This window comes from Dromaius novaehollandiae, chromosome 14 (assembly GCF_036370855.1).
Source record: "Dromaius novaehollandiae isolate bDroNov1 chromosome 14, bDroNov1.hap1, whole genome shotgun sequence".
Classification (NCBI taxonomy): domain Eukaryota; kingdom Metazoa; phylum Chordata; class Aves; order Casuariiformes; family Dromaiidae; genus Dromaius; species Dromaius novaehollandiae.
The window spans coordinates 8894284-8910747 of NC_088111.1; the positions used below are offsets into that span (position 1 = coordinate 8894284).

At 44.0% G+C, this 16464-nt stretch overlaps 1 protein-coding gene across 3 annotated transcripts in view; it reads right to left on the reverse strand.

Moving 5' to 3' along the window:
- The window catches only part of EEF2K (eukaryotic elongation factor 2 kinase), a 32720-nt gene extending 17430 nt beyond the window's left edge, over positions 1-15290 (reverse strand). The window contains exons 1-6 of one of the 3 annotated variants that reach the window (XM_064520267.1): positions 15099-15290; positions 6982-7306; positions 5123-5173; positions 3131-3231; positions 1787-1847; positions 870-907 (exon numbers count right to left, since the gene is read on the reverse strand). In XM_064520267.1, the coding sequence (XP_064376337.1) occupies positions 870-907; positions 1787-1847; positions 3131-3231; positions 5123-5173; positions 6982-7227 (497 nt within the window). In that variant the 5' untranslated portion in view covers positions 7228-7306; positions 15099-15290. Of the gene's footprint in view, positions 1-869; positions 908-1786; positions 1848-3130; positions 3232-5122; positions 5174-6981; positions 7307-11969; positions 12055-15098 lie in introns of those variants that run through there. The other 2 variants (XM_064520268.1, XM_064520269.1) reach the window with 2 other exon arrangements.
- Between the last annotated feature and the right edge of the window lie 1174 nt (positions 15291-16464).

Here is a 16464-nt window from a genome sequence, read left to right on the forward strand (position 1 = left end):
CTACTCAAGATATTCTGTAAGGAGGAATTCGGTCACTCAGAAACAAGAACTGAAAGCAATGTCCCCAAAATGGGGCTTATTACTTCCCAGGCTTCGCTCACTGCTGTACCTGGCTTTGCAAGAACAGAGCCATCAGCATGAAGTGATATTGAAACTGCAGAACTGGAAGAATGAGGGGTTACTTTGCCCCTTTTTTTCTAGAAGCTCAAAACACCATGTTTCTGTCATTCAGGAGTTTCTCTTCCCACAAATGAAACCAGATGTGACATGTAATTCCTCTAGATCCTGCAGCTGGAAAGAAGTGGGAGTGCCTTAAACACGCACACGTACTTTTTCCAGGAAGCATTCATTTCCAGAGCCTGCAAAGGGTGGGGCAGTCTTCTAGCAGGAACTCATCTATAGCTAGATGCTAATGCCCACAATCATACTCACTAACACTCTGTGCAAAGGAAAGTTCCTCCTTTCCCTTCCTCTATACTTTACCCTTCTGGAAAGAATAGTTGTTAATCTTCAAGCTCCACTTTACTTAGAATATGGTTACTGTGGTACATGTGACTCAAAATAAACTCTAGGAGAACAGCTTTCTTTCCTGAATGTGGCTGAGTGCAGAACTCACCTCCCTCTCTCATCACACCTACTTGTGTTCCCTCTAAGAGGAGGCACAATGTTCTGCCTTCTGAACCTTGTTCCCAGTGTTGTGGCTGGAGTTACACAAAAAGGAATAAAGCCCTCAGCTATGCCTTGTAGAAATGCACAGCAGAGCGCTAAATGGGGACCTGTACTTTACACAGTTCTCACATTTAAGAGAAATTGCACTCATCACGCAGAACAAAATCCTGCATGGAGGCCAACAGCCAGCATATACTTACGTTCTAAAACATTCCCGCATCGCTCCACGGCCAAAGGGCTAGGGAAAGAAAAAAAAAACAGCATTGTCACTTCCATGAAGTTAATTTCTAACCAGTAAGAGACACGATCATGCCCTCCCCCTTTCTAGCTTGGAGAAAGCACTTTTCAAACAAGCGTTTGTACAGTATCTGTCTCCTCAAAGGAAAGCGACAGCCCACAGGCAGCGTAACATCGGAATTTGGCAAAAAGACATTTGGAACAAACCTTCTTCCTCAATATCCCACGGAGCAGATGTGATACATCTGTAAAAGATGCCATTTAAAATCTGTCTCCAGTTTGCAGTCAGGTCTTTTGAGACTGCCTAGAAGAGCTGGCTTCACAGACCTCAAGCCCTCATTTAGGCTTCCACACAAGATGTGCCATACAGAGCAACACCTCCCTAGACGTCAGATACACGGTAGCACAGAACAAGATGATTCCAACACACCACCAACCCCAAGATGCAACTGGGAAGTGGCAATAGTTTCCACTCTCACATGCAGAAAATGCAGTCTGTTTTCATCCTAGGAGCAGAAATTGTTATCAGAGAGAACAGAGTAGGCCCACTGCCAGGCAGGGAGAGGAGGCTCAGAGCACTGCCAGCAGCAGACGGAAGGGCTGAAATGGGAGGGCTGCTCTGGGAAAGGAAAGAGTACCTTATGTCACTGATGGGGGAGGGCTGACTCCATGTTCTACTTTATTCTGGGGAGAAAACGCTGCTGGGACACCAGAACGTAATGGATGAGCAGAGAAAGATAAGACAAGAGGTAGGGAAAAAAAAAGATGCTGACACTTCAAAGCTCTTAAAAGATGAAGGCATCTTGCAGGAACTATTCAGTAACAGGAAGAATCTAATAGATTTGACTGCTAATACACATGAAAGACAACGTGATCTTACTTGTGCAGCCATCTTGATGAGGACTTCATCTTCAACCCAGTCCCCAGTAACTGCGTTGTATCTGCAAAATTGGGATTTGTGCCTCTTACAAAAAACGCAGAGGGAACCCAAATCCTCCCATCCCCAATGCCTATACTTCTTTATCTCATATAATCCTAGGTCTGGCTTGGGAGCTGCCACAGGCTGGGATGTGAGCAGAATGCAACACCGGCTGCGGCTGTGAGAAGCAAGGGGGCCAAGAACTGCCCACATTGCATCAAGAGAAGAACAAGTCTCTGCATGTCCCTACGGTAACACGAAGAGTACGGCTGCGGTTTCTTCCCACTCCCTTAACTCACCACCAAAGTGAGAAGCGCAGTGGCTGAGCCAGCAATACATGACTGTTTCCAGCCTGATCCGCCCAGCTTGCTCTGGGTACTTCATCCTTGCAAATATCATGGATACCCCCTTAGATATTTTTCATTTCCCCAGTTTGCAGCAGGCAAAAAAAGAGGTGTGTGTGTGGGGGGGGAATCAGATCCATCTCTCAATGACGTATTTGAGTAGTCCTAAAGCAGTATTATCGCTTTCTTATACTTCAAAATATGCAAACTATTGCAGGATTGTGCAGCTGACCAGGGCAGACGCAGTCTGTGGGAAGGAAGAATGCTGTGCGATGGTGCCATGCGAGGGGAAGGGAGGTCTCCCCAAATACTGATGCTAAGGGGTAACTAACTAGCCCCTAACTCCTACTCCTTCCACCAACAAACCTGTGTCACTAGGGTAACCTTTCTGGCAAAGCCAGTGCTCAAAGCACTGAGAATACTTTAAGGGTCAGACTCAGTTTCAGCACGTACACTGTGCTGAGCTATTCTGGGCTTTTTAAGGACTTAAATTCCAGCCACACGCAGCAACACTGCATGCACAGGCAACAATAAAATTGCTATTTTGGGAAAAGCACAGAGTGCTATGTTGCTTTTCTTTTTCTTTTTTTAAACCTTTAAACTGTAAACATTGCCTATTTATTGGGATTCATTTCCTTATTAGATTAAGTTTAGAGAATTAATAAATCAACCAGAAAATACTTTTCAGACTTATTTCCTGTCTGTGTCTCTGGATGATAAAACTTTTACATACTACTTAAGTGGGAGAGATGGGAAGAATGGGACACTGGTTGGCTGGAATGTTTATTTTTTGACCATGTGCAGCATTTGTGTATTCCTGGGAAATTCAGTTAAGGCACACTCATTTTTGGGCATGTTGGACAGTTCTTCAGACAGGTAATTTGTACCACATGAACACAGCCCTTCAACATAAGCCAGCAGAACCCCTTTAACGTCAGCATTAAAAGTAAGACTTACAGACCTGTAACGAGTGGCGTATTCTGTCTCAATGTCCTCGAGATGAAACTCTGCCCAGGGATCGGGCATGTGTTTAGCTTTCTGAATAGCATGTTTCCAGGCTTCCTGAAGAAAGTACAAAAGGTTATTTACAATCAGCAGCAATCCACAGAAACGGCATTTTCTAGAGTACACCTGAATCCCTAGGTTACAAAGATGTGCAACTATGCAAGTCCCCAAAATACTGTTCAGAGCAGGGACCAAGCGAGGAGCAGGACCGGGCGATCTTCCTCCAAAATGTTCTTTCCTCCTTTCTGTATCTGGCACAGAATACCACTCTGACATTTGGTAGTTTCAAGTATAATGAAACACAATTCAGAAATACAAAGCATTAGGTTTGATCTAATATGCACCACCATAAAGTTACTGAGAACAGAATCTGATCTAGCACATACATAGGAGGTAAGCACAATTTGCAAAAAAAAGCTATAATTTGCAAATATCTCTAATACATGCTGCACATAGTAATCAGTCATGCCTAGATGACATTTTAAAATAATTAGCTTTTACCATTTTGATTTTTAGGTTGTTGTAACTAACCTAGCATATGCTGGTGTTGTAAGTGCGGAGAAAAAACAATTAGTGATAGAGCAATATGAAGGAGGAAAAAATTTTGCAATACCCCATGCCCCCAAATTGCATTCAGCATAAGATAAGAAAGAAGAAATCACCATGCTCTGAAAATGAATTACTGTAACAATTCCAGACGTGTAGCTATTTCAATCTTCATCAAGTTAACAGCAAAAACAAAAATGAGTTTGCTGGAATTTGAATAGCCTGTCTCTACAAGCCAACACAGATGCTCTTCTTTTAACATTTCAATGCCCCTCTTTTTACATTGTGCTGCTCCAAAGGAATTTGAAATACGATCCTATGATGTGCCAAATGCCTTCTGCAAGGTGAACAGGAGAAAAGACCACTTTGCACCCTGAGGCACCCAGCACTGCTGCCCTGAAGGAAAATACTGATCTCTCTGAGACTTTGTTACTGCCTCTGTGACAGGACACAGAAACAGTAGCTTTTAAAATATTACATTTTTTTTTAGAATTTAAATCTCAGTCAAAACTAAAAAAAAAAAAGTACAGTATAAATTGTTAGTCATGATATCAAGGAAGCTTTGGAAGATGATGATCTTTTATATCTGTCATATTTCTTTGAATTTCAACAGTGAATCAGTACACCTGGCAAACAACTTAAATGTTTCTGACAATAAAACCATGAAACGAAAAGAAACAATAAATAAATAAAACAAGTATAAAAACACATAATGAGAAAAGTTCGGTGCATGTTTCGTATCAAGATGAAGTTGCCCCTGATCACATTCACATTTCATATGAACATGGGAACCTCCGTACTTGAATATACATGAAAGGAATATGGAGGGACAGAAACAAGCACAATGGCAGTTTGCAGGAATTAGGTCAGTTATCTATGTCAAGTCACCCTTGAGTATGGTCCCCCTCCAAAAGGTGATCGGGGTCCATGAGAGCTAACGATTTAAATGAATTAGTTCCTTGTGCTCGATCCTGTGAGGTGCTTTGTACAAAAGCTGTACTCTGATTCTCAGAACAACAGAAAGTTGGACTTCACGAAAATTGCACTAATGCTGTTTCTCCTGCTGTAGGCATACGGATGCCATATAACCAAGGAGATGTCCTGCATCCCTTCTGTTCTTGCCCACAGTAGCAAATAATGTGAAGAAATAACTACAGATATGTGCTCTAAAACGAAATGACATTTCAAGGCAGACAACAAAAAATAGGTAGTATTTCATTTCTTTTAACAGTCATCTTTTAAAATTCTGATTTGATGACTTATATGGGCTGAGGCAAGCAGTTCTCCCAGACAGGGAAATAATGAACAAAACCACCATAAAAGGGAAAATCAAAAAAAGGGGGGGGGGGGGGAATCTTTAAATCTCTATCATATACGACGTTCATATTTTGTTTTAACCTACCCGACTATGGTCAACCACAGAGCCATGCTTAGAGCAATCCTGTGTGTCATTCTGAAGGATACATGAGAAACACAAAAGTAGGAAAATACACGATAAGACAAATGACTGAAAAAGCTTTCTTTCTCTTCGTTAATAATAAAAAAGTGTCTTCCCCACTTAAAAGCCATTTTTCAATTTATATTGCTAATTTAAGTTCATTCTTAGAATATCTGTGAACAAACCTATTCAGGTAAGTTGGCAATTTTTTATATTGGCAAATATTAGTTAAAAGGGTCTTGCCTATTAATTAGCTAATCAAACATTGCTGAGATCTGTTTAAAGGCAGAGAGTCAATACCAATTCTTCTGTCTTTGCATGTCACTATCAGTGGCCTAGACTGCCATTAGCTTTGAGGTCTGATAAGCAGACTCTCATTTGACCAGGTTGTGGTGGTTTAAGCTGTTACCAGTCCCAGCTGTCTGCTTCACCCAGTGTTGGAAGTCACTATTTCTGCAGCTTGAAATACAGATGGAGACCTCTCTGCTCCACATCCAAACCCAATACATTTTGCCTGTGATATGAGCTAAGATGCCAGACTAGAGATCGTGATGGCGAAAGCATAGGCACAGATTATATTCTACTACCCCTGCAGGACTTCAAACTTCCACCCAAAGCAGCAAGATAGCTAAGGAAGGAGGAAATAACCACAGTTTCTTAAGTCCTTGTCAGATTTATCTCAGGCCACATGACTCAAACTCCCATATATCCTGCAAACCTACAGGCAGATGTTCAGTCTTTAATTTGGTGTATACATTTTAGCACATACTAAGCTCTCTATTAGGTCTTGACTCGCTTAGCATAGCATACATTAAAATCTGTCCTCATACCTATACTAAACTTATACTCCTCACCTTCCTTAGGAATATGTATCTTTTAATATTTTTATTAACTATCCTATGTAAAAATCTTATTACAGACAAGATGGTTTTACTTGGAATGTGTTATTATATTTATATGTTAACTGACTAAAAAAACCCTAAGGTAAATCTCCAGGAATAAAGCATGTATTAGGCATAACTAAGATTTTAGAGCATCTATTAAAGGTATGTTAATAAAACACATCAAATCCTAGTGTAGACAAAATCCAAGAGACATGCCACATTAGCATGAACGGTGCGCATTTGGAATATCTAACCTACAGAGAGGAGGTCACTTGTGTTCTTGAGGCACCAGCTCCTGTGGGTTCTCTTCCCTTTGCCTGGCCCGATCTGTGCAAAGGGAGCAGAGTGGGACAGAACATACTGCCAAGGAAGCACCAACCGCACTCCTCTGATCTCTCTGCGATGCTGTGATTGCCCTTCATTTTAAAAATGCTGGGCAGCTTGAATACCCTGTCAGAAGCTTCTGCTAGTGTGACACTTCATGCCCAAGCGCTACAGTCAGTATGTTAAAAGCTCCTTAGGAAGCATATCCAATCTCTTAACGATGGGTTTTTAGGTTATTTTACAAAAATAACATTAGCTGTGTTCAAATAAAAAAAGAAAACTGGACTGTTACTTTGCCTGGCACAATCTATGGGAAAATATTTTCTGCTGGGCACCAAATTAGCTTACAGCAAGTACCATCTCTAAAAATTCCCAATCAATGCATTACTTATCATCCTGAATTCTGCTGAACTAAAAGTGACCCTAAGTAATTCAGTGTCAGGGTCGAACTATTGGCTTAATGGAATTAACTGCGGGTCTAGAAAAATAACAGCTGGATGTTCTCAATAAACGTATTAGTCACAAGAAATGAAGCAGTTAGAAAATCTTTATCCTTATCTCTCATGCCAACTAAGTAAAATCAGAACCTTATTTAAGGCTGGAGTCAATGCTTACCTTAAAGTGGAATGAGTTGCTAGGCGAAGAGCTTGAACTGTACTGGTCAGTTTTTGCTAAGTTGCTATAGTAATTGTCAACTTTGATACTGGCAGACTTGTTAGAAACGGGATCATCAGTTATCGGACAGATGTAATAATTATCTTCATCATCACTATCAGCATCAGGATAACTTCCAGAGTTCACTTTAGTTGATCTAGCATTATCAATCCCTTCCATACGAAAAATAAGGTCCTCATCTGCCATGTTTGTGGGAGGTTGGTTTAACTCTTGCAATGATTAAAGCAGCCACTATTCCAATGCGCATGCAAATGGAGAGAAGAAGCTGGGTGGGAGAGAGAATAAAAAGAATGGGCTGTTATTAAAATAACAAAAGCATGCATGAAACTAATGTTTATAGCACACCAGCACCAAAAAAAAAAAAAAGAAAAAAAATTCAAGCATTTGCACATGGCTGCATAAAATGGATGTCTGAGTACATGTGGTTTTGAATGCCTCAGTGCAGGATCTGGGTTTCCAGAGGGCACCCAACTTTACAATTGCTACAGGACACAGAAAAGAAGATAACCCAGAACAGAATAATACTATAAAATCCGAGGGACAGCAAACACCACCTGCTGCCTATGGCTGACACTTATTAGCACTCCTCTCTCCTCCCCCACATGTTTTTTCTTCCTGGTCTGAAATGCAAGTTTTGTGACACTGGTCTTAGTACCTCCAGGGAGTTTTGCCTCACGAGAGGACTACATGGTTAGGTTTTCTATTTTCCAGGACAACTCTTCTTAAGGATTTTCCATCACCTGCATCATTACTCAGTTCCAGAAGAATACAGCTCTCACTCCAAAGCCAAAGACATCTGTAGAAAGCATCCCATAACTCCCTGTCCTGTCACAGTTTAAGCTAAGCATTGAAAGGACAGTGGTTCATTCATCTCAGACATTAGCCCTGTAATGAAAGCAAAACCGCTCATACTGTCTTGAGTCCATCACATGAGGTGCCTTCCCAGCCCAGAACTGAAAGGCTGATCACTCTATTTCTCCCATTCTTGTTCTCAGCTCTTGGTAGGAAGATATCCTTTCCCTTAGCTTGTTTGCACCTTTTACCACAGTGCTTGGACATTAAAAGGCACTTCAGTCATAAATAACATATCGCTCTAATGCAGTCCGTTCCCCAGTGCTCCCTCACTGGGTCACCTTTTTCGGAGCTCGAGATACCGTAAGTGGATTCACACACACACTGTACTGTCTCGTTCCTGGCCTTTTACCTGCAGGCTTTGGCAGCAAAATGGGGAGGCAAGTCATTTCCAAGATCGAAGCAATACAAAACCCAGCAAGCCAAACCCTCCAAGATAAAACAACAGTACTATCTCTTACCTGTTCACAAAAGTAGGAACTACCTACCCCAGCACGCTCACCCCAGGGTGAAACAGCTCCACTTTTTGCTTCAGCTTTACCACTTCAGTTATCTCAGAAAGTACCTCAGCACCTGGGTTATTAAGGTATGCGCAAAATCACAGGCTAGGTGGGCTAGTGACAATCACGTTGCCGAAACAGAGGCCTGGGACACTCAGATTATAAATGTACTGACCAGGATATAACTATTAGCTTGTCTTGAACCTGAAGACTGTATAAGCCTACTAAGACAGGGTAACCAAGAGTAGTAGTCGAGTATTTTACAACACTGTGGTGGCATCACCAGACACGCTATGCAAGTATGTGATCAATGTGACTTCTAAGGGGCAAAGAAAGGCAGGTGTGGTGGCACCTATGAGGCATCAAAGTAACAAAGATTTGCCAGACAGATGTCAAGATAAGCACAAGGGCCTGCAAACAGGCAGGACAACCTCCTGAATACACAAGCTGGCAAGACAGGAGACAACAAGATAAGCAGTATCAGGAGAGGAGGAGACCCCCGTTTGGGGGAGGGGGAATAAAATTTAAAAGTGGCGTAAAAACACGAAACATGAAGAGCAAAGACAGAAGAAAGGGGATAAATATATTTTATATTTTTTTTTCTCCATTTGCAACAATCTTAGCCAAAATGAGGGCTCCCAAATGACTATGTGGAGAAAGAAGGATAAGGAAAAAGAGTAATTGATTTGGGGAAGCCTACAAGAACAGATCATGTTATATTTTAAACTACTTGAAAAGTACCAGGTGCTCACAGAATCAAAAGCAAACAGCATGTGGTAAAAAATAAAGCGCATTTTTAAGGCTTAAAATGTCTTCCCATTGATTTAAGTTTGCCGTTGTGACGTGATTATCTTCCCTTGGCTTCCAAAACTTCTGCAGCTCCCTACGACAATTCCAAAACTTCTGCAGCTCCCTACGACAATTCCAAAACTTCTGCAGCTCCCTACGACGATAGAAGAACATTTCCTCCCAGAAAGACTATAGCCAAATCATGGTAATTTTTTCTTATGTGTTGCACGATTTCAGCAATACAGATCACTAGTCGGGGGACAGAAGACAGCATGAAATATACTGAATTTTGAAGCTATAAAATCCTGCAGGGAGAGCACAAGCAATCATTGCTGGGGCTGAGAATCAGCTTGCAGTAAATCCTCGTGGTCTAACGTTTCATCATCCACTTCACATGGGTCAGACACTAGCTAAAATTACAACTGGTTTATTTCCATCGCATATAGCTTAAGTAAAAAAATATTCCACTCTGCTTAACGGTTCTGTTTCTGCACTTAGTAAAAAAGAGATTAGAAAGCTTGATTTTGCCATTGGTAATTTCAACTTTTTAGTAGCTTCCTGAATCTTAAGAGAACAAAATAGGTTGGTTTCTCCTGGGTCCTAGCTCCAAAGTGACCTAGGCAGAAAGCAAAAATGCAGCAGCCTGATCCAGACAGATCATGGGTTTCTATTAAAATCTGTGCAACTACGTCTGAACTCGGGAAGTGAAACTCCGGGTAAATACTTCACTGAGGCCTTCTGACATATAATTACTGATAGAGTAAATATTACTGGGAGTTCCCCATGGATAGCAGAACAGCAGCTCTGCAAAGGCTCCCATCAAAATTAGCAATACCACTTCCAGGGAAACGGCAGACAGAGCGCAGCCTGATTACACAGCCTGATGGATGCAGCAGACACGTATTATATAAAAAGCCAGGTGAGTCATGGAAGCATTTTTCGCAGAGCTCAAGTCCCACCCACAGGGAGCTCATAATGGCAATGTGCTCAGCAGTCTCCTCCCAAGAAACAGTTCGCGACGGCTCAGCAGAACTCAAACAGAAATAAACTCCTACAATCCCAAGCTAAAAACGATGGGCACCAGCTCATCCTTTCACACGTGACCAGCTGTACAGACACAGACAGGTTTTAATTTCGGCACTTTTCCCGGTCCCTGTGCCGCAGGCCCCTGCCTCGCTCCCCCAGTTACTGTCCCTGGAGTAATAACGTTGCACCCTCCGTGCAGGGGCTCATTTTGGCGCTCCCCACCCTGCCTAGCCGAAAGCCAGGAACGCGTGCCCGCGTGGGGGAACTGATGTTACCTGCTGGGGCCCGTGCTGCTCACCAGCGTGGTGCCTTCACCTCCCGCTGCTTCTGCACCTCAGGCTCCCTATCCACACGACAAGCCTGTCCTCCTGATACACTTACCCTTCTTAAAGTTAGCTTTTTCCTTAGAGCTCCTAGCTCTTTTCCTGCTGAGCTCACTTTCACTGTCGTGTTCACTTCTACATTGGTTTCTAGCTACCGAGGAAGACAGGAACAGCCAGACTAGAGCAGGCTCATGATTCATCTGATACCAGCTGTGTCAAAGGAAGAAGCAAAGAAACCCGCGCAAATAATCTGCCTCTATTTACGTGTTTTTCTAATTGCTGACAGGGAGGGTTTTACACACGGAAGTTTCTCATATTTTCTGAAACACTTTGTTCTCATTAACTTTAATAACTCTAGGTTTTAGAGTTATTTCCTGAAGTCTCCCATGGATAATACCTGCCTTTGCCAAATTTCATGACCTTCTGCAGCAACTTTAATACTCAATTGCATCAAAACAGCTTAGACCACCTCTAAAGAGAATAAGCGGACTGAAGTGGAACTATCATTTTGCAATACACTGTTGTTGTTTCTTCTGTTGAGAGTACAACAGCACATAATTAATTCTTTAATGACTGTACCCTGCTTGGAGTTTCCAGGTCACTCCACATTTTCCTGTTGTATTTTTATTACCCCTTCAATGCTGCCAGAATTTTCTCCTCATTTTAGCTTTAATTATTCATACTGCTCTGCTGCATGAAAACCAGGGAGGGACTAGAGCAACGCAAAATAATCATCCAAATCTTCACACAGGCTTGGCTGAGTTCAAACAAAATTTTGCTGACAAGCCTTCCATACTGCATTTTGCTGGCTCTTTAGCTGAATGCTATGAGTATATTGGAGGCAGGTACAGCTGTTTTGCTTTTGATTAGAAGACAGAAATTACACAAAGCTGCATATCTTGACTTGTTTCACATGATATGTAGCTCAAAATCCTTTTGGTCCTGTAGTACTGAAAATCAAACCAATTTGAGCTTGTAGCATATTGCACTTAATTTGTTCTCAACGTTATATAAGCACCAACCTTCTTTCTAACATCCCAGAGAAGTATCATCCGTTTTACAAACTGGAAAAATGAGACATAGGAATGATCAAAGCCCTGTGGAGGAGGTGGATGTCTACCTCGATGCTTTGAAAATACATGCATCCACAAAATAAAGGATTAGTTAGCATTTTCAAAATTTGGCCCTGATACTTGGTGTACAATATCCTACAACTTTAAACAGACATTTCTAAGAGTCCAGTAAATTGATTAATTCTAAGGTAACCTCACCCAACCAGCTAAATCAGAGATTTTCATACAGCTAGCCTAAAAAGATAACTGTGACACAAGGTTTTCAGCTTTGTTTCACTGCAAGCTATTCTTAAGCTCTCTGTATATCCAACCATCCTTCTCCACAAAATAGCATCAGTTAAATGCAATTCTACGTCAGGACTTACAGCTGCTGACAGATGGTCACTGCAGAAACAGTGCAGTAATGTACGGCAGCGCTCATCAGCAACACTCTGGTGTTGGTTACTGCTTCTCTGATGGAGGTACCACCCCCACGGCTTAGAAACACAGCAGAGCCAGCTGGGCTACACTAAACCACTGCTGAAGGAGGTATGAACTAACTCAGCTGACTCTGCACTGAAGCAGCTCAGGAGCATTCACATAACCAGCTCTTCTAGCCAAGACCACGGAGAGCAGCAACTTCTGGGAAGAGGCAGTAACGTATCACTGGAAGGGGAACCGTATCCTCAGTTGCCGCTGTCATTTTACTGCGAGGACCTCACGAGAGTCTAACTGGCATTCAAGAGCAACGTTAACCTCTACCGGGTTGGCACACACAAACAGCAGCTGTAAAAAGCTCCGAGTTACTGGACTAACTGTAACTCCAGGACATACTGCCACACTGGGTCAGTATCACTACCCACAGCTGCCCTACCCTGCACTCATTTCTACAGCTATAGTTAAACACACATCAGCAGATCGACCAGGATCTGAAGCTCTGAGGAGAAGCAGCAACAGAAACGGTTTTATGCAGCAATGATTGCAAACATTCATGATATCAGTGATTTGCAGTGTACATCATCACACAAATCAGTCACTATTTCACACAAATCGGTCAGTAATTAAAGTTAACTGTGTTTATAAAACCCTCTCAGTTGTTCTTGGAACAATATTTCTTTAAAAGGACTTGTGGTCCTTGCAAATGTATTTACTAAGAAGTGAACTCTATTTTAAGGAGCGTATTATGTGAGGACAGTAACCGAACTTAAGTACACAAGCACTGCTCTAAACCTTAGAAGTTTTGACCAAAAGTCCTAGAAAAAGCCCGAGCTTCATCCCAAGGTTTATATTCTGTGCTTTCACATTATGGCATAAAGCCAGGCTATCTAGGAATCTCTGCTACTCTGTGCTGCTGTTTTGATCACTTTAATATCCATTAGAGAAGTTTTCCTAGGGCTAAGTAGCAAAGAGAATCACACTGCCACTGAATCTAGCCTGCAAACCTGGATTATCATACACAACCTGTAATTTTAACTACTTACTCCAATCAATCTTGAAGATTTATTCCATTTTTATCAACCTAGTACTATGTGATTCAAAATGAAGAGAATTTAAAACACGGTTGTTAAATCTGCTTGAGCGTCTATCAGTTTTTCAGCTTTTGAGATGCCTGCCTGAAGCGTTTCTCTTTCTCCTGCCATTCTGTCCAAAAGCCACACTGCCAACGCGGGGAGGCTAGCTGTGAGGAAAAAACAGTGTTGTCACACACACTGCAAACGGAAACACAGATAAACAGAGGGAAAAATTCACACCACAGCACTGGTAAAGCATGACTCATTTTTACAGGGTGCCTGCTGTTACAGAAGTGCTGCTGGTCTGACAGGACCCTGCAGCAAGACCCCACGGCAGCCCCAGCATCAACACCTAAGCTACGAGACGGGACTGCTCCAGCCAGCAGAAGAGGAACGACAGGAGCATCCCCAGCTATTGCAGCGGCTGTTTGGGCTCAGACACTGTCCTCTGCACTGCTAAAGCCTAGAGCAGGCGCCAGCCTGGGAAAGAAGTTCAAGCTTCTCTTGTAGGGTCAGTTACAAAGCAAGGATGAATCCTTCTCTCAGCTAAAATACTGAATTCCTTTCGGTTTAATGCCACATTGGCTGAAGCCATCTAGTATGCTTGCAGAAGTAACAAACACTTTGTTTTAAGAGAGAAACTGGATTTTTTGACTAACATCCTTTTAAAACACAGACGTAAAACTGGATTTTTTGACTAACATCCTTTTAAAACACAGATGTAAAACTTCACTCCAGTAACTACACAGGCTCCCCTTACAAAGCGTTGCTGTCATTATCGTCTTTACAAGCTACAAACACAAAGCCATGTAACGTATTCCAGAACAACCCCACCACTATGTTAACGCTCTACAGCATGTTACAGGACTGCTGCTCTTCCAAAACACCCAACCGAGCCACGCGAAGCAAACAGCTTCACCACACACCGGTGAGGAAACAGGTATCGTGAGTCAAGTTAGTAGGTCTGATAACGCATGAGGTTAAAAAAAAGAAAAAAAGAAAAAAGAAGAGAGTGCAATATCTGAACTCACTAGCTACCTCTTACGAATCCGGTCTTACCAACTAAAGATCTTTTAACTTGAACCCCTAATTATTTCCAGCACCTTCCTGTGTGTTGCTGCATCACTGCCGCAAACACCGTGGTACAAATCACATCCAGCCCGTCCGCCAGCGCGGCTGGGATAAGGCACCGCGTTAGCCAGAGAGCAGCGAGAACAGCGATGCGGACGCAGGAGCCGAGTGGGACAGTTCACCTGGGGCAGCTCAGAGCACGAACTGCCTGAGGCCCAAAATCCTGTGCGAGGAAACACGCTGCAGCTCCGAACAACCGGTTATCACAACTGCACGCGGCAAAGCGCAGAAACGACCTCACTGATTTAAATCTGTTCTGCCAAGCAGGATATAACATTACATGAATACTGCGTTAGCATTAGCCAAAACACTCAGATACAAAAGCACGGAAAAGTGACGTTCCAGTTAACTGTACAGCAGCCTTCTATTACCATTAATAGCCTTCATACTTCAGTTGGCTTTAAATGCACTGAGCAATTAACTGCAACTGGCTTTTGTGTAATCATTCGCTCACTGCTTCAAACTGCCAACTCGGTACTGTTTTATTTGCATTAAGACACTGGAAAAATAATCCAAATATCAACAGTACTAGAGGATTTTTTACAGCTTGTCGCTGTGTATTAAAGCACCTCTGCAGGCAGCCTGCAGCTCGCAGCACCAGGGACGCCGCTTCTGCCCCGCTGGCAGCACGTCACTCGGCTTCCCCAGAGCTCCGGCGCTCCCCCCGCCGCCTCTGCGCCCTCGCCCGCTGAGGGGCCGCCGGCAGCGCCAGGCCCGGGGCCGCGGAGGCGGCGGGTGAGGCCCCTCGGGCGCGCACCGCCGCGCCTCCACCGCGCAGCAGCCACCGGCCCCGGCGGAGGGCACCGGCTACCGCCTCCCCCCGGGCGGCGACGCGCAGCGCGGCCCCGGCCCGCTCCCCGCCGAGGCACCTACCGGGCTGCCGCCGCGACCCGCCTCCGCGGCCGGTGCAGGGCGCTGCCGCCGCCGCCGCCAGCGCGCCGCCGCCGCCCGGCCTCCCGCGGGCGAGCGCGCAGCCGCCCTGCCGAGGCGACGCGAGGCGGGAAGCGCTGCCTCCCCCGCCCGCAGCGCCCTGCGCCGCCGCGCTGCTGCAGGGGGCGCCACGGCGCCTCCCCCCTCCGCCTCGGTGGCAGCCGGCGCCTGCCGCGGGGGGGGGACGACGGTCCCACAGATATTTGCTTTTTCTGTGAGAAAAATGGAAACCCGTTGAGGAGAAAGCCTCGAGCTGGCCCCGTTAGGTGAGGTGTGAGACACGGAGAGGCCACGGGGCCGGAGGGCACCAGGAGGGGGAGAGGCTGCGATGGAAAACCAGAGAAAATCGGTTTTCACGTGCCCTGCTGATAACGCGAAGCAGCTTCCTGATTTTCTCTCACATCTGTTTCCTTTGGGTCGGCTCTTCTGCTGAATTAAACCCTATAACGCTTAATTTCCCCAGGGGAAATGGTAGAAATATGCAGCAAAGATTTCAAAGAAGTACTCCTCAAAGCACTCATGCTTGCTTTTTTTCCCCAAAAACATTTGCTTACTGAAAGTGTCCAGGTTTAAGCTTTTCCTCAAGCCAACATTTGTGGAAAATTTAAATAAAACACCTTAACTTTTTATGGGTTACATGGAAATTGGTATAAACAGGTTCTGGCCTAATTGTATGCCTTGGCAGCCTGCTAAGTCTGCCACTTTCACTGACTCTTACGTACGTAATCCTCATTTGTGTCATTTGCCACGAGCAGGGGTTACAAAACCAAGACTGAAAACGTTAATATATACTTCGTGCAGACTGGCAGTCTCCTGCGGCATCGCAGGCAGAATGGAAGAAGCGCGCAACCCCAAGCCTAGCAGCCAAAAAAGGAGTAACCGAAATAGAAGTGATGTTGCAATGTCAGTGCTGAGATAATCTTCAGGGGGAAGATTGCTAATATTTAATTAAAAACATGCAGAGCACACACTCTGTCTGCCAACCCCCCCCCGTCCAAGATTACTTACTTAGTAAGTTAAATTGAAGCTTAACTTGGGGACGGGGGAAAAGCGTGTGTGCGTACGGATGTACGTGAACGTGCTGGAGTGCAGCCCGTGACTCCAGGATACCGGTAGTTTTGACAACACTTGCTGGCTGCAATCTGAGGGTGCAGGTTTCATTCGGGAACGTAACGCAGAGACTAGATTGAGCCATTGCTTAATGCTCCCTCCGACAGGCTCACTTGTGGGCAGCCTCATAAATCCCTGCAGAGGTTAAGCTTAAATTAAACACATTTACAACATTTATGGATTGTGAAGAAAACTTACG